We start from the raw sequence: 18,866 nt of genomic DNA on the forward strand, positions 1-18,866 counted from the left end.
GCCGGTACCGCCCCACGCAGTAACACATCCGCGGCATGAATGAAGTCACACCCCCATTGAGTGCTGCCGTACCAGACATGCTAGAGCTCCAGTATGGACTGGAGTCAGAGGAAGCCAGGTGGTGTGCCACCACTGACACTGCTAAGGCCTTCTTTTCCATCCCAGTGGCTGCAGAATGTAGGGCACAGTTTGCTTTTACCTGGAGGGGTGTTCAGTACACCTGGAACCGTCTACCCCAGGGGTGGAAACAGCCCAACCATTTGCCATGGGTTGATCCAAGTGTTTTGGAGCAGGGTGATGCTCCCAAACACCTGCAGTACATTGATGATATTGTCGTGTGGGGCGATACAGCAGCGGAAGTTTTGAAGAAAGGAAAGCAGGTAACTCAAATTCTTTTGCAAGCTGGTTTTGCTATTAAGCGCAGCAAAGTGAAGGAGCCTGCTCAGGAAATTCAGTTCCTAGGTATCAAATGGCAAAATGGGCGTCTCACATCCCAGCAGATGTGACTGACAAAATCACTGCCATGTTTCCCCCACCAACAAGACAGACCCAACCTTTCCTGGGAGCAGTGGGCTTTTGGACAATGCATGTCCCACGCTACGTACACACTGTGAGCCCCCTCTGCCAGGTGACACGGAAGAAGAATAATTTCTCATGGGGTCCTGAGCAGCAGCAGGCTTTGGGGCAGGTAAAGCAAGAGAGAGCCCGTGGCCTTGGGGCCAGTACGGACGGGACAGGATGTAAAGAACATCCTCTACGCTGCTGCTGGAGAGAAAGGTGCCACCTGGAGTTTGTGGCAAAGAGTCTCAGGAGAGACCCGAGGCCGACCCCTGGGATTTGGGAGTCGAGCCTATAAGGGATCTGAAGAGCGCTACACTACAACTGAGAAGGAGATCTTAGCCGTGTATGAGGGGTTCGGGCTGCTTCTGAAGTAGTTGGTACCGAAGTACAGCTCCTTCTTACAGCTCCTTCTGGCACCTTCTGCTTGCCAGTGTTTAAACTGGATGTTTAAAGGACAGGTTCCCTCCACACATCACGCTACTGATGCCACTTGGAGTAAGTGGATTACATTAATTACACAACCAGCTCGAGTGGGGAAACTCAGCCATCCTGGAATCCTGGAGGTGATCATGGACTGGCCCGAGGGTAAAAAGTTTGAGACATCACCTGCAAAGGAGCTGTCACCTGCTAAAGAGCCCCCACCATCCAATGAGCTTCCAGAACACGAAGTTTGCCCTGTTCACAGATGGATCGTGTCATACTGTAGGGAAACATCGCAGATGGAAAGCTGCTGTGTGGAGCCCCATGCAACAAGTTGCAGAGGCCACTGAAGGTAAAGGAGAGTCAAGGCAATTTGCAGAGGTAAAAGCTGTTCAGCTGGCTTTAGAGAAGTGGCCAATGCTTCATCTTTATACTGATTCATGGATAGTGGCAAATTGCAGCAGTGGGAACAAAACAACTGGCAACAAAGGGGTAAACCTATTTTGTCATGTGGGGCTCCATACAGCAGCTCTCCATGATGCTGATGTAACCCATCCCCACCTTCTGGCAATAAGGAGACCGCAGTCACACCCGCCCTGACACCATCACTCCTCCTCACAATCAACGGCTTCAGAAATCAGCAAGTAATCCAGTAGAATCCAGTGCATTTATTTCTTCCAACAAGCTGAACTGTGTTTCAACTTCAGCTTTAACACATACAAATTCATGTTTGCAAGTTTAATGACAATCAGTACTAGAAGCAAATTACTGCAGAAAACTCATAGAAAAAAAAATGCTTTGTTCCTGAAAGAGAAGAAAAACAAGCATTCCAAATGAAGGCCTCATAGAAGCAAGCACACCCCTGCAAAGAGTTAGGAAGGCGTCAGTCAGCGCTCAGTGAGGGCAGCTGGGCTACAGCCCTCCTTCCTACAAGCACCTACCGAGCTGCAGGCAGGGCTCACAGTGTAACTAACCAGGGAATCTACTTCATGGTTAAGGGCACATCCATCCTGATCTGTTAGGAGTGCACAGCTGCTATTCTACAGCACAGGTCAATGAGTTTGATTTGGGGTTACCGGTGATGTGATGATGCCCACTAAGGAATAAAGGTACTGGGAACACTAACCCACTGCTTCGCATACCTCGTGGCAGTATGAGTTGTTCAGGTGCAGGTAAAGATAAACCTAGAGGTGTGTTAATGCTTAAACGCAGGCTAGGCTAAGGTAAGCAGATAGAGGATGCTGCAGGCCCTGAGGAGCAGCCTCCCTCCCCCATCCCTGTCTCACTGTCCTAGCGTTAGTGGGCACTTCCTGATGAACACTGCTATGCCTCACAAGAGAATGTGAACAGTATGGAGAACTGGACTACAGCGTTTGCAGTCCCCCTTCTCAAAACAAGACTGACTCAGCATGAACATGCTTTAACATGGAGACAGCTCGTGGCTGCTTCTGCAGGTGCAGTAACAATATCGGAAGCCTCTAGCTACAATCACTATGGCAAGAAACACTGCTCGTCTGACCGAGCAGTTGGCTACCTAAGCATTCTGACTTCAGGCACTGACCAAACCTCTCTGAAGATTACCAAGAGTGCTGTGGTATTCACTTGCTTCAATCTGTATTCAGAACATACAAAGTTGACAACTTAAAGCTTTATTGTCTGTTGCAGTAATATAAACAAGTACTGACATTCAGTCAATGTCCATCTCGGGAAGCTTCTTTTCCGCAGCTGTTGGGGCGGGCGCAGCATTGGGGTCAGCGCTTTGGGCCCCGCTGCTGCCATCTCCCTGCCCTTCTACTGGTCCGTTGGGTTCGGTTGGTTTCTGCTCCTCCTTCGGGAGTTCGACTTTGGGTTTTGGTTTTGTAACTATGGGATTGCAAACACTCGTCAATTCCTGTAAAACAGGGATTAAGAACTGTTAGAGATGTCTCTCAAGTGTATTTAGTAACCTGCTCACCCAGTCAACTTTCAATACCGACTGGATACCCAAAGTACAGGCAGATGTTCCCCAGCACACACAGCAGGTCAACACCCAACCACTGTCTTTTTCTACAGCTGATCTCACCTCAGCCTCTATCAAGCACACAACCTCATCAAGAAACGAGACCTGTGGAAATAGTTGCCTAGAAAGACTCACTTTAGTTTTAGCTTGTATGTCTTTAGCTTTTATAACTGGGTCCAAAGTAAGACTTCTCTTGTTCTGGAGATTGAGTTTGTTATTCATCCATTCCATCGCTTCATTTGCGCTTTTCTCCACTTTTGCAACATCTGCTTCATCCAGGTGGTCATATTGCTCGTCCTGAAACAGATTCATGGTAACTGCACAGATAATGACCTTCAACATCCAAATTCACACACTCTGAGCACCTCATTGCACAGCTGAACTTGCTGCAGATCACCAGACTAATTAGCTAAAGGCTGTTCTGATTAGCAGAGCAATCAACCCAGCCACACACAACTCTAATCAGACAGAACTCAAGTTGTGCTGCTGCTACCTCCCCCTCCATAAGGAAAATCAAGATTGACTCAAAGACTCATTTTTCAAGCCAAAATCCCACTTCTGAACGCACAGCAGGCCCTGGGAACTCAGAAGCTTAACCAGGACACTGCATGAACTTTCCATATAACTCACTTAAAATTCAAAACAGGCCAACATCACTTCTGTGCACTTGCCAGAAATCAGGTGCAGAAATACCTTTGCTTTGAAGGCATGAACAGTTTTCATGTACTGTTGGATTTGCTTCCCTAATTCCTCAAATGCTTTTGGCCTTTCCTCCGATTCTTGAAATCTCGCCTGAATAGGCTGACCCAAGGCCTGAAAAATAAAACACACCATGAACAGCCTGTGTCACCACTTGGCAGGGCACAGCAACATCCCAAACTCCTTCCACTGTTTCCCTTCACATACAGGAAGGGCAGATCCTCCTTTGTGCTGCTACAGACCCGATGGATGCCTGCTCCTTACACAGTTAGTGAATAAATCCGTTTGTTGCAAGCATTAATCTGTGGGTTAGCAGTGCTAAGCTAGCTCACTCCCCACAGGAATGAAGTTCCCTGGATTCATTAAGTTCTGACTGAAATGCAAGAGCCACTTACCTTCAGCTCTGTTAACTTATCAATGTAAATTTGTTTGGGCTGGTCTTCACCATCTTCATAAAGCCAATTTTCAGTATCTTCCAGCTTCAACGTGAAGCTATTTCGATCCTGAAGCAATCCATACAGAACAGTTAGGTGAAGTAATCCTACTAAATGGCATTAAAGTGATATTTGGAATCTTTCTGGAGGGGTTACACTTTTAGAACGTAAAGAACTTAAAAATGATTTTTAATCTTAAACCATCCCTAAAAATGGACAAAGAGCTGAAGTAGGTCAGGTTGCTTTCAAACATCTGCCAAGGGCTCCTTGGTTCAGGCTGAGAATGGATCATCAGGCAGTAACTTCAACTGCTGCAAATGTTCTGGGAAAGAACAGCACAGCCTGAGTGCCGGTACCTGCTTGACCTGAATGCAGGCCAAGTGCATCTAGACAAAAAGGCTGGAAATGTTTCACATTCAAAATCAAATCTGAAAACTCACGTGCAGTCTAAGTAAGCACACAATACGATACAGCCAAAGGTTATTAAAATATAGCCATTCATTGCAACAAAACACAGAATGAGGCCAGAAACACTCACATCTTCACTAACAAACTTCTCATAAATACTGCAGAGTTTGTCTCTCATATCATACACGTATTCTTCTACTGCATTCTTAGCATCATTCCTCTCCTTCTCCAGCTTATCCTGCATTATCATTTTACCCTGTGAACAAATTGACACATTAGTTGGCTACAAAGCTAATCAGCTGACAAGGCCTCCTCAAATACTTCTTAACTAAAAGTTCAGTTTGATTAAAGATCTTGAAATGACGTGGACGACTCTAAGACAAAGTACACGATAAAAAGGAGTTACAATTTGCTGCTGGTGGCACATCCAGTACAGTAAGGACCAGCCAGCCTCAGCTGAGCAGCCCCCCACCCAATGGCAACAGCCACACAGCTGCAGCTGAGTCCCCTAAGCCAGCTCCCCTATAAAACACCTTCATTAGGAACAATACATTCTGGCTCCATGGGCCACTGCTGTTCACCACAAAAAACTATGCTGAACCTTTCCCTGCCCACCATTAACATTTAACCACACTTAATGAACAGCAGGATTCCCCGCATAGGTGAGACTCTTTTCAAGCTCAGACAAGTATGAGTTTACCTCATTCTCAATGAATAAGTTCAGCATATCTTTCCCTATCTGCCACACCAACTGGTTCTCAATAGGAAGGTCCACTGTAGTAGTCTTTACTTTAGCCTTCTTGGCTTGAGGTGGCTGATCCACTTTCTTGTCTTTAGAGTCACCTTGAGAAGTCTATATTGAAGGAATAAAAGTAAAAAAAACATTACTAGTTCAAATTAAGCAATGAAGGCTGATAATAGAAAAAGGTTGGAGTAAACGTACTTCTGACACTGACATGCACCTGTAATTCTCACACTTGGCTGCCAAAGGAGTCAGGAACAGTGCAGCTGTTCACCTTTACGAGCCACTCAATACATTCATGGAAATTATGTCCCCCAGTGCTTCCAGAAACCCCATTCTAGTTTCTGAGTTACTGAAATCTATGAACTTCTCCTATGAAGAGTTCTCATTTCATCAGTACCAGCTCACCTGACAGGCTATTTTATGTTTAAAATGTCACTCACAATGCAGACTACAAATATTTCACATACAAGTTTAGCTTCCACAGCCACAGCAAAGCTAGTGGATGGCAGGCTCAGATATTACACATGCTTCTGAACCTCCTACAAGAATCCTGTAAGAAAACAATTCTCACTTTACCTCCATTTCTTCTGACTCTGCCTTATTTTCAGCTTGAACCTGCTGCTGTTCTTCAGTCTTTTGCTGCTCCTCCTGGTCTACCTGCATCTTCTGAAATTAATAGAAAGATTCAGTTTAGCATATTAAACAATGCTTCAATTCTTACCTTGAACATTCTACATGCATCCAGTGTTCTTTGGATCAAGGAAAGAAGTATAGCCTCAAGAGCCAAATTACATTCTTTTAGCCTTTGCTCTGCCAATTAATTGTTCTAGGAGTGATCTGTTAAGTATTTCACCTATACCTCAGTTCTGGTCTCAAGACATCTGTCACAGCTGTGACATACCAGAATTAGTTCTTAATTGCTGAACACATCTAAATCCTTTCACAGATCCTAGAACCTTTCCAAACCTGGTCAAATGAGCTTCATAAAAATGCCTCAAAGCAGCCAACAGCAAAGTCCATTACCTCTTCCTCTTTTGCATGCTGATCTGTTTCCATAGGCTCTTCATTCTCATCAGATTTATGAACCTCCACCAAAGAAGCACTTGAAACACTGAAGATACCGTGGATATTTACTCTAACTTTGACTTTCACTTTCGAACTGGATCCATCTGTTTGAGGGGTGACCTTCTGAACCAAGAAGTGAGCTAAACAATTCCAAAAAGAACAGCAATCAATCACTGAATGGGAAGTAAATCCTGACTATTGCTGGCAACAGATCACTGCAATGCACTCACTAAATCCTACTCAAGCCAAGCAGCCTGACTTTAAGTCAATAACGCTAGAATACACACCATTAGGAATCACGTTTGGTACGTCATGAGAGTGGAATTACTTTTTATCAGAGTAAAAGTTTGTACCATTCTGAGTATCCCTTTTACAGGCATACTTCATACTTCATCACCAGCATTTTCTACATTTAGAATATCAGCCCATAAAATTCACAGTATGGATCTACAGGGAAAATGAGTGGATTGACTTTTGAAATCTGTCCCTGCATAATTTGCAGCAAGCTACAGGGTCCAGACTAATGTCATCAGAAAGTAGCCTGGAAAGCTGTACAAGACAAATCACATTTCAAACCACAAAATGGCCTTAAATACCAATAGCAGGATCTGGGTAAGGCAGCTCCTTGGGAGAACTGTAGTATGCCTCGAGAGTGAACGGTTCTTTTCTGTAGAATGTGAGGACCTTAGAAAATGGAGCAGCGTGGTTCTTGGGAAAGACCTCACAGTCACTGCAAAAGAAAATGGCACATATTTAGCACGCAAGATGAACCTTCTGATACTATGAAACATCTCTAGATATCCTTCACATACTAAGGAAAACATTGTTTAAAAAAGACAATCTATTTATATGAAGAGCAACAGTAGTGTAGGACGTGTTTAACTTGGCCTTTTTTCTGTCAACAATTTCAAATTATTCAAACTAGAGTCGTTAGATGGGTGTTGTTCCAAACATACTACATTCTAATTGTTATCAGTTAGTTTTGAACTGTATGCGATCATACAGGAAAACTGAACTTTCTTACCTTAACCCTTCTTCTGCTGGTGAATTCCATCGCAAAGAAATAGGGTACGGAATCAAGTCTGTGATAGAAAATTCTCTCACTTTGAATGCTGGTGACAAAATAGCACACTGAAAGAGCAAAGGAGTTCTGTTACAAAAATCCAGGCTTCAGACAAATAGTAATTTAATTCAGCAAGTAGCTATTTAAGCTACTTAACATGTAGGATTACTAATACTGATGGAGATCAGAACTGCACAGTAAGTACCAAAAGGGCATGTGTGCTTCTTTTTGGGAAGCTGTCATATTTGTTCACTCTGAAAATGGAAACATACAAGTTTTACCTTAGAACGAATCACATGTAGTTTGTTATGCTCAGGCTACTCAGTCATTTTTAGTGCCAGTGAAAGAAATTCAGACATTACAGTTTTAGTGTGACATTACCACTTGTTTCCTTAAAGGATTTTTGTTTTGTTTCAAAGTACACCATAACCCAATCCTTTAAACAGATTCCATTCCAACAGCTGGCTTACACCACTGTTGAACAGATGAGCATCTATTAAGCATGTAAAGAGGAAAATAAGGTGATCAGAGCAAGACTAAGGTGCAAAAGGTAGCACTGGTAACTACAGAGTATTTACTACTGCTTAAGCGCATTGGGCAATTCCAGTCCAAGCTCAGGACAGATTTTGTGTTTATCAGCAGTGCTGTAAAGCGGCTTTTGCTTAACTTAGGCTCCCCTGAAGGAGCCTAGAGAAGTGAAAGTCATCATACGACAATTATCATACTACCAGCTTCCAGCTAGAGCAGAAGCAAAGCATGTTTCACTTCAGTCTGTACTGGCCCACTGACCTGGCTCAGACAGCACAAAGAAACACTTAAAGCCACCGTTCTCATTCTTCCAGCCACCTTCCTGATGCTTCTTTTATTCCATTTCCATACACATGAGCATTTTTCATGCTACCTATCAATTTCAGCTCAAGTACTTGTGAATATTTTTATTGCTATCATAGCTAAAAAACATGCACTATTTACCTGCAGTGCACAACCTCGTGCAACAGCCTCATCTGCATTCAGAGTTGTACTGACTTCTTTGCCAAAAAATTTACTGATCTTCTCTTTAACAGCAGGGATTCTGGTTGTGCCACCAACTATTTCTACTGCATAAATATCCTCCTTCTTTAACTCTGGAAAGGAGTCAGGCATTAGTTTTTATTGATTCAACTGCTGTATTTGAAGTCAATACACTAACATTGCAAACTGAGTTATGCTAAACCAACTATTAATTTAAGCAGTAAGACTTTAGATCTCGCTTGTAAGGAAGGACTTCAGAAAGCTTAAAACTGTTCAGCCAAAGCATGTTAATTGCACTGATCAATCTGCCCGAGTTCTGTCAGCAGCCAAAGATGTCTGTACTAGGAACAGCATCTTTCTGCACAGAGAACACAGAACGCACACACACTTACTGGCTTGTTCCAGCACACTACGAAGGGGGGCTTCTACTCTTGCAAGAAGTCCATCACACATCTCTAAAAATTTACTTCTGTTGAAAGACACCATAAATAAGATGTTACCATAAGCAAGCTACAACTGCAAATACAACAGGTTACCCAAACAAAGAATTCCATTTTCAAGTGCTGCATGCAGTACATGCTTCTCCTCAGTCTCTGTTCTGCACTTGAGTACATTACAGTCAAGTCTGGGATAGTGATCTAGGGATGCCTGTGAACTTCACAGCCCTTCCTCCTATCTCAAGACCACTGACCAGTCTCTGACAACCTCTTTGAGCAGCACCCCAGCATACACTCCCTCCAGTCCTAGCACTTCATAAGCTGTTTCCTTCCCAAAAGCAGCAAAGCTGAGTACACTACACAGCATACCCTCATAAAAGCACATACATTACCTGTTCATCGTTCCAGAAACATCTATGTCATTCATGAAACATTCAATGTTCATTGGGAGATCAGAGGCATTGGCACTCATCAGTTTTTTCAGCTTTTCACATTCCTGATACAGCCTCAGCAACGCACGAATCTTCGACTTGATGTCTAGTTTATATTTCTTCCCAAATTCTTCACAGAAGTATTCAACTAACACTTCATCGAATTTCCTGCCCCCAAGTGTTGTGTCAAACGCTGTAGCAAGAACCTTCACAAAATAAAGAACTCATCAGTAACAGTACAATTAAGTTATTACTTCAGCAAAATCAGTTCATAGTTAATGCCAAAACATCTCCATCTAAAGCACCTCACTAACATCTGACACTTAATTGCTGACAGCAGTTACAGAAGTAGTTGCACACATCCTAGAAGATGTGAATGTGTTTTTGTTTTGGGTTTTTTGTTTTTTAAGCCTACAAAATCTACACCATGGTTTATGTACTGACTTCTATAGCTGGTATTAAACATTTGTTCTAAATGCTACTGGAGAAAAGACAACTTCTAGAAGCACCACAAGTATTTCATCTCTAAGTGATATTCTCTCAAAAAGCTGTACAGCATACATGAGCTCCAAGAAAAAATATATATCCACTACACTACATGCCTAGTACAGAAGCAGCCTAGCCCTTCTTGTAATAAAGTAGCAACTTCTCTAGTTAAGATGATTTGGTAATGCTTCAGTACACAATCAGTTCAGTACCCTGTACCATAAGCAGATTGTAAGTCTCCAAACCCTGCTTCACCACTGTCACACTTTGAATACATCCCCACTTATTATTTCATGCCTAAGGGTGGAACATGCTTATACCAGGCTAAAAACAAAGCAAGAAAATAAGTGCAACTCTTGAAAAAACAGAACTCATTTTTGATGAGGAAATTACCTAAAGAAAACCCAGAGCCCATCCACCTTTGCTAATCCTACTCTTCGAACACTGAGTTTGATACCTTTCCTGATTAGGGTCAGTTGCTGCACTGTTTTTAATTGCCTTGCAATCCATCACTGTTCACACTCAAGTGTGCCTTCAGTACTTCTATAATTTCAAAGAACTTAAACTAGGTTACATTTCTTCATAAGAGGAAACAGAACTACAAGAAAAATAATACTTTTCTAAGTTGCACCTTCTCATTTTACATCTCCATGCTTCACATTTCTGTGTTTCTTCAGGCCAGGAAAAACTACTGGAGCTACAGACATACAGATTGTAAAAGCCTAATTAAGAAATATCAGCATTTGCTGCAAGACAGTAACGCTTCAGCAACTTGCACTGAGAAGCACACTGACTTGCTTGCTTCATTTGCAGCTTCAAGTTGTTAATAGCAATTACTCTTTTATGTGAGCACCGCAGTGACTTAATGTTTGAACTTGCATCCTTCTAGGAATGTGTTTTAATACCACACCTCATGACTGGGTTGCATTTTTGAAAGCAGCATCTGCTCAAATCAGTTACTGAACAAATATAATCAAGCCTTCCCCTTTGCTAAAGGTCACCAATTAACACAGGTTTGCATCCTTTTTGTATCATCCAAAAAGCTCTATATCCTTTTCCTACTTTAAACTCCAAATTTTGAACTTCTAATGCAACTTCAGAAGTATAAAAAGGTGCTTGTGTAAAGATAGGCAGGCTCGACTGTCACAGTTCTTGCATGTGAATACTGAAATTGGTACTTAGAACAGACACATAATAGATTGCTTACTTTCAGTTTCCCTTTATTGAATGCACAAATAGAAACTTGATATGCAGAATGCCCCATATCCACAAAAACAACATTCCGTGGCTTCTCTTCTAGGGCAGGCAGGTCTTGCTTATAGATCCCATATGCAAGGGCAACTATACAGAAGTGAGAATCAGCAGAATTAGGATTTAAGAAACTGAATGCTCTTTCTCAAGCATTAACTGGTATAACAATAAACAACATTAGCATTTCATCTTATTTTTCAAGCTGCAGAAGTTTCTTGTTAAATTAAATACCAATGCTAAAGCAACATGGAACAACAGCAAACAGTTATTAGCCCCTCCCAGAAGAGATCACGTGCACTAAGCAGGTATCCCAAGAACATTCTTATGCCACTGACATAATGAAAAATGGGCATAGGAAACTTAACTGTCAGCTGTAATTGCAGAAGTTATGGATCACTGACAAATTACAAGTCTTTTTATCTAATAAAACAAAAACATCAAGTGATTCAAGAAGAAAGTAAGGCATTACCTGCAGTTGATTCATTTATTAGCCTCAGGCAGTTGAGACCAGCAATTTGTGTGGCATCCATCACAGATCTCCTCTCTGCATCTGTGTAGAAACATGGAACCTGCAAGAAGATCAGATGGCCACCATTTGAAAGAGTCACCCACAGCAAGCCATTACACAGAAGTGTAGAGAGACACTACAGAACACAACTGCTCCCTTCACGGGGAACCTTCCAGTCATTTCAGATGCAACAGAGAGAAAATACAAAATGTTATGTGAAAACAAAACACTGAACGCCTGTGCCCTCTCAAACTGCTTATTTTACTAGCGGAGAAACAGTAAGAGATAGCAACTATTTATTCTACTGGACAAAGAACCTGAAGATACTTTGTCATCAGTGAAGTAAGTCTGAATTCAGGATGTAAGACTGAGTCTTAAGTAGAGAATACAGACCTGACTATTTGGGTGCGACAGGCAATGCAATGCTATTACCAACCGCCATTTTAGTTCATGATATTTTGTCCAAGAGAAACTTCTCACATACTTACAGAAACAACACAGTCAACTACAGGCTTCTTAAGCGCATTCTCAGCAGTCTCTTTTAATTTGGTAAGAAGCATTCCAGTCATCTGTTCAATAGTAAAGTTTCTCTCTTCTTCCATATACATAACCTTAAAAAAAGAAAGTACACTACAGCAAGAACCATGTACTGCAAGCACAGAACACATGCAAGAAGCTGCCTTACTGAAAGTAAGCTCCAAAAGTAACACAGCTCTGTGCCACCTTCTCCGATAGCCTAACTTATAGGCAGCAAATTGCAAGTGCTACATATGAATACTAGAATATGCATTTGAGAACTCACACACAGAGCTGCTCTGGACAGTTTTGTACATCTTGGTTGCTACATAATGCCCGATACACCTTCCTCCCACTGCTTTGGAGAATTAAATCAGTTACTGCTAAAATCTGTTAGGCACCTTTTAAAAAGATCATTTATTTTTACCATTTCACTGACATGCCATGCTCACATCCTACACTCGTAGAATGAGCAACAGTTAAAGAAGCACACCAGTCAAAGAGCTGCCTTCCAAAAGTCACCATGGAAAAAAAAAGCAGCACTGGTAAAATAGTTTGCATGGGACTGTTTGCAAGGAAGAATAAGGTGGAACTGCAAAACCAGTTTCATGGAACACCTGGAAAGACCATCAGCACTATTAACCTTTTATTTAGCATTCACTAGTCACAAGAGAACAGAAACCTCAGCAAGCAGATTCAAAATAAAGAGATAAAAGGAAACCATCATTGCTTTTCTCCTCTGGCACCTTTACAAACACTCCAGACTTACCTTGATGCCAGTTGAACCTGTTGGCAGCTGGACAAGTTCATAGGCAAGGCTTGTTTTTTCAGCTTGAACAAACGGATCTGAGAATGCACGACCATGAAATCTTTTAAAACTTTGTACTGTATTCTTTGCATTTGAAATAACCTAGAGGAAAAGAAACCTTTAATACAATTTGTCAGGGGAACAACTGAATTTTAAACAGAAAAACCATACAGAGCCTTATTCCTGGACTTCTCTTGCTTACAATTAGTCATTCACATCTTAAACAGTACAAGGGCAGATGCTAGAATGCAATTCCTCTCTGATCTCTCAGGCAACCTACAGGAGTTGGAGATTCAATATAAAATGTATGCCTGAAACCTGAGCCATGTAGTTAGCATTAAATTCCCATACCATACGCTTAGGATACCAGTATCCTCTTCCATTTACCTGCTTCCTACCACCCTCCTGTTATACAGCCAGTAAGTTAACAAGTACAACACAAGTGCAGTGAGGTATACTTCACATCAGGCCCCTCACATGCAAGTGACATTCAACATATGGATATTCTCACAAAACAGCTCAAAAACCTTGTTGTGAAGCTTTAAAAAGTCAGCACAGCCCCCAGAGCAATACTGCCAATTTGACAGTATCTGACAAAAGGCAGACTGTCACTAAAAGATAGTGAAATGAAATGTCATTATAGCCTGTTTCTACCTAGTACAACACAATGGAAAGCACAGCAATGACAGCAAAGCAGCAAGTACCTGGGCTGCAGCAAGTGAGGATTTGCTCAAATGCAACAGCCATGGGTAAAGAAACAAAGAAGCTACTTACCTTTGGAAGGCCTCAGGTATGCAGGGATCTCCAGCGAGATCCCCTTGCCTCCACTGCCAACACTTAAATGAGGTCTTGGAAGGGATGGATCCTGGCTCCAACCCTTCCATCACTCAGGTACACTACATGTACCTGAGCTCCTCTGGGTTGGCCCTGCCTTCCCACCAAGTGCTCCATCACTGCTTCAGGCCCTGACTTAACATTTCCACTACAACAAGTAATCCTGTTTAATCCTTTCACTTATATTAGAGCATGACACACCATGGAAAAAAAACCCACAGTAGCCAAACAAGCAAACAAGCACTGCACCAATCTGTTTTCCTAGTAAAATTTCCTAATAACCTGGTTTTGGTCTCCTGTAAGTTCAGTTTCTGCAGGACCTACCCTACCTCCACTGGATCAGTTATCAATGGATCTCTTTAAGTTTAGCAGACACTCAATTCCAGAAAACCATCTGCATTTAGTTCTAGTACAGTTCTTCTGTCTTGAATAACAGCTGTGTCCAGTCACTTTTGTATCCTACATACTGAATCATCACACATCTCTAGGTATTTTACGCTAAGAAAAACCAACTGTAGAACTTCAAGAAGAATCCTGTTTTACTGGTGTATCACAGCAGCACAAGAGATAACATAGCAGGACTCGGGTGTCATGGAGCAGGATAAAAATCAACTAAACCTCTTCCTGATCCTTTCAGCATATTTGCCTACCTACACCAAACACAGAAGTATGTGCAAGAAAGCCTAAAGACATTTAGGTTGTAATTCAATCATGAAAAGAAGCTACACATATTTATACTCAAGTTTTCCCCTTTCTACCAAAGGGACGCACTTAATAGAATTGTATGGAATAGAATCACAATGAAAAAAGCTACCCCATGAACACAGCAGAAGAGGCAAAAGAGTGAGGCAAGACACTATAACTTCTCTTTAGAGCTTACATTTGTAACTTAAAAAACATTTCAAATTTCCTTGTGATCAAGATTTTTTTTCCCCCCAGTTTTATTATGTACAACCTTATATCCCCATCCAACATGGCAATGCAGCATTACAGGCCAAACAACTAATTAAGCTCACCTGTTATGGTTAGGCCCTTATGAAGCCAGTTCAGAGACATTCTAAGCTTCACTGATAAAAATAAGTTCTGCTAATCTGATTATTGGCTACTGAAGTTGCTTTTACCCCAACTGTACCTGGCTTTTAGCTGCAGCACCAATAGAGCGGTTCTTGGGTCCAAAGGCTATGCATGACCTAGAACAAGAAGAAGGATCCTGTTAGCGGTTGGTAGAACTGCATTCAACATCAGCAGTCACAGTGGTGGTGGTTTTTGTTAGAGATCTTGATAATGTACTGCAAATAATCAACATTTGGCTCATTAGGAAAGTCAGTTACTCATTCTAATGTACACATGCAATCCAGTTCTGAACACAGGAAAGATGCAGGCATTCTGAGATTCCCACAAATACTGAACAGCACTAAAACCACCAGATATAAAACCTGAAATAGTGTAAGTAATGGACAGTTCATCTTGGTGATCAGCAGTGCACCCAGGCCAGCCAAAGAAACGGACAGCTGACAGAACAGAAAGCATCCAAATGGTCTGAGGAAGCACATGGGTAAGTTAGTATTGTAACAAATTACTCCTACATATCTGTACCAAATGCTAATCAAGATTCTCATTTTTAAGTGAAACCCTTCAACAACATAAATTAAAACTGGAGAGAAAGTCTGCTGCTGCTGCTGGGTTTCACCTGCACTCATGATATAAAAGCACAGATTATCAAATGAAAAATTATCATTTACCCCAAGCTCTACACAGAGCCCACAGATAAGACGATCGATTAGAACATTCAGTGAAGTGTATAGGCTTGAAAGTTAAGGTAAACTCTTTCCCACCTTGCCCTCTTGTCCCAGTCCCTCATACCGAGTAAGAAAAGTTACTGAGGAAGAGCCCTCATCAGTCAATTAGTCAGGCCGTTGTTACTATTAACAAGACGTTAACAACATAATGAAGCTGATCTCCATGTTAGGAGACTACCTTAGAGCAGGGTTATACCATAGGGCTGCCCCACATAAACGAGACTTCAGCTCATCCTGAGGTTTAGAATTGGTCCTTTGAACTGAAAGTGCCAAAACCAGAATGGATGGCTGCACTGAGATAAAACTACTTCTTAAAAAAGGTACCTCAAATTAGTAATGGCTTAGCAACTGAAACAAGGCCCACCCCTTAAAGCATATGTTGCAACCAAATTAACATTCCAGGAGTAAATCTTCTGAAACAATTATTAAGGAATTAGTTAATGAAAAGCGAGTCACTCCAGTGCCATGCAAACATTAAGGCCTGTGCTGAGCTGCAGAGCTCACAGCCAGAAGCCGAACAGCACGCAGCAGGGAGCTGGTTATTCATTTACTTTGCTCTCCTGAAGGAAATTAAGGCACAAGCATGGATTTATGTTTTTCTGCTGCAAGAAAAAAATATTCTGCTACTAAATCCACAGGCCACGTGGTGTGCATTCACCATACAGCACTCATTTATTCAGACCTCTTCAGATCTGCCAGAGTTAAACTTCAATGCAGAAGCTTGGCTCAAGAAGAGAATACAACAGTAACTATGTACTCAGACTTCATTATAACATCAAGAATAAGAACTTCAGCACCAATAGCCTTGGTATCCACACCCACCACCTGCTTGGTGCTGGACACCGGAGCAGGGCAGCCCCCCATTGGGCAATGTGGGACTGTGGCAGCCACAGCAGAGACTGCTGCCAGCTTCACTCCTCAGTCAGCCCAAAGGAGCTTGAGCTTGTTAAATACAAATTATGCTAGTAATTGCATGCAATTCACTGAAAGCTGAATAACTAACCATAGCATTTTAAATAGAAACAATTACAGCAGAGGTCAGATCTAGCAGAGCAGCTCCAGCAGAACTCTGCCCTGCCTTACACCTGAGAAGGCCCCTGTAGGCACAGCCCCAATCCCACCTCACCCACTTCCCTGGAAGACACCCACAGTCAGACAGCACATTTCCTCCCTGCTGAAACCCAGCACCGCTTCCTCAGATCACTTACAACTATTTCATGTAATTCAAGCACCCTCATCCCCACGTGGAGCAGGAAACAGTCTTAATCCTCCCCCATTCCATTTATTTCCAGCTCGCTCTCTACTCCAGTCCACTTCAAGACCACCATATTCAAATACAACTGTTCCACACCAATTTCACATACACAGCTTCAAAATGCACAGCATTCTGAAAGAAGATTCAATGAAAACGTCATCTGTGCCACTGAGCAACAAGCACAGCACTAGGATCTGCTTATTGACACTCAACTGCTATAAACTCTGCCCGCTAATCCCTCCCAAAGCTCCCTGCAGAAAGCACAGAACACCATCTAAGTCTGACTAGGAATTGGTTCCTGAGGAAAGGTCCCAGCAGCTCACATGACAACCCCAGAGCTCACTGAAGAGACACTGAGCTCCGACGCTTTGAACCAGGCCTTCGTTTACAAGTTGGACGTTTAAAGCCATTAAGAACATTTTAATACAGACACATACGCTTACAGAATTGTTTCCCACACTCCCTCAGCACTGTGTACAGGCTTTCAGAACAGCACTTGAGAATTAAGCCCAGTTGAAAATTGTCCCTTTCAATCTATCAATATCTCCAATCGCACACTTTGACTTTCCACGACTATTTCCTGGAAGGCATGTTGTTGGACAACTTTCCAGCACTCATCTCCCTTCAATGACAGAGATCCGTGCTCTGATCTCAGACATATCTAAGCAGCATCTCAACAACCTGAAGACTCAATAAGCAGCTCCTGTCCTGAAAAGCTTTATGTGAAACACTACCTTAGTCCATCTGCACTTACATACCATATTATGGAAAAAGCCTAAGAGAGCAGCCCTTCCTCTGGCACACATAGCCAAACAGAAGCACTATTCTCCTTTTACTCATTATTTTCAGGCAAAAAGAGGCAAACAGACGAGGCATCTAATGAAACACAAGGTCATCCCACACTCCTCATCTTTTTAAGGTGATACGAGGGGAAGAAAACCAAGACAAGGCAATTTTCTTACCAAGACAGACATAAATTTCAGCAAGCTTAAAACAAAGCAACGCTACAGCACAGAGGGAGCAGCAAAAGCATTTGTAAGAGAGCTTTCCAGAGAGCTGCCCTCCGGGTCTAGCGCCCTACCAGCCCCACTTCCAGCTTCACAACTCTACTTTAAACATTCTTACTCCCTACCCTTCCCTTGGGTTAAAACACCCCCCAACGTTCAAAACGGTAAAGTCTTTAAGAGGCACAGGAGCACGCGGGACACAGCGGAGGCGGCCGGCGAGGCCCGGAGCTCCGCCCGGCGCAGCGCAGCGAGCAGCCCGCGGGGCCGGGCGGCAGAGCAGCGCTCGGGCTACAGACGCTGCCCTCGGCGTTACGGACCGAGGCTTCCGCTGCGCCGCCGGATCCCGCCTCGAGCCGGGCAGCCTCGAGTAAACGCCTCTTGAAAAGAATAACGTAAAAAGCACAGCCGAAGGGCCACCAATAGCGGCGGCGAACCTACGCCACGCTCCCGCCCATGACGGCCGCTTCGTCCCGGCCCGCAGCCCCCGCACGGCCAGGCCCCGCCAGCCCCGAGCCCCACTCACGGCGTGCTGCGGTCGCTGTATTCGTTGGCGATGGTCTCGATGCCGCCGGCGCGGGCCACGGCCACGTAGCAGCTCTGAAAGCCCAGGTCGATGCCCACCACCGACATGGCGCGGCCGGGCGCGGAGGCTGATCCGGACGGAGCGCTGAGGAGCGGCGCGGCGCGGCCCGGCCCGTTTAAATGCGCGGCGGCGGCGCTGTGGGAGAGGGGGGGGCGGGGCCCGGCACTTCTCGAAGGATCCCGTCGGGCCGCAGCGCCGCGCCGAGCGGGACGCGAGGGGACCGGCTGTTCTCGCGAGACCTCCGCCTGGCGCGCGGAGCGCAGCGTTGCCGCGCAGCCGCAGAAGGGCACTATGGCGGGGAGGGGCGCGCCGTGGGCTGTCCCGCCCCCCGCGCTGGGTGCGGCCGGCTCCTCGCAGGGCCGCGCTGCCGGCCTTTCCTGCTTACACCGCCTCAGTGCCAAAATGTCAGCGGTGGTTTGTAGGCAGCTCTATGGCGTAGGGACGCTTCCGTGGATCCGCCGGGTTTTAGGGTACCAGTGGCAGCAGTTGGCTGCTGTTTGCTGCTTTTTTCCTAGGCCTCCTCTGCAACACAAAGCAAAAGGAGCG

General features: G+C 43.8%; 1 protein-coding gene across 1 annotated transcript; it reads right to left on the minus strand.

The window, feature by feature from the left end:
- Positions 1-1,629: 1,629 nt before the first annotated feature.
- Positions 1,630-18,573, minus strand: HSPA4 (heat shock protein family A (Hsp70) member 4). Its single transcript, XM_072348132.1, has 19 exons — positions 18,261-18,573; positions 14,809-14,866; positions 12,804-12,944; positions 12,007-12,129; positions 11,480-11,579; positions 10,967-11,100; positions 9,235-9,479; positions 8,798-8,874; positions 8,367-8,518; positions 7,356-7,462; positions 6,928-7,061; positions 6,290-6,471; positions 5,843-5,932; positions 5,222-5,374; positions 4,652-4,777; positions 4,075-4,182; positions 3,674-3,793; positions 3,116-3,277; positions 1,630-2,872 (listed from the first exon to the last, which is right to left on the minus strand). Exons 1-19 carry the CDS (start codon positions 18,365-18,367, stop codon positions 2,669-2,671), a joined length of 2,523 nt encoding a protein of 840 aa, XP_072204233.1. The 5' UTR covers positions 18,368-18,573; the 3' UTR covers positions 1,630-2,668.
- Positions 18,574-18,866: the final 293 nt, after the last annotated feature.

This window comes from Excalfactoria chinensis, chromosome 13, assembly GCF_039878825.1.
Source record: "Excalfactoria chinensis isolate bCotChi1 chromosome 13, bCotChi1.hap2, whole genome shotgun sequence".
Lineage (NCBI taxonomy): Eukaryota > Metazoa > Chordata > Aves > Galliformes > Phasianidae > Excalfactoria > Excalfactoria chinensis.

Bases quoted from the DNA above. Each gene is read 5' to 3' on its own strand.
- HSPA4 (XM_072348132.1), bottom strand. From the start codon at position 18,367: ATGTCGGTGGTGGGCATCGACCTGGGCTTTCAGAGCTGCTACGTGGCC. The intron at 9,480-10,966 runs GTAAGCAATCTA...TATTTTGTGAAG, and splicing joins TCAATAAAGGGAAACTGAAA to GTTCTTGCTACAGCGTTTGA. The intron at 7,062-7,355 runs GTAAGAAAGTTC...TTTCTTTTGCAG, and splicing joins CCAGCAGAAGAAGGGTTAAG to TGACTGTGAGGTCTTTCCCA.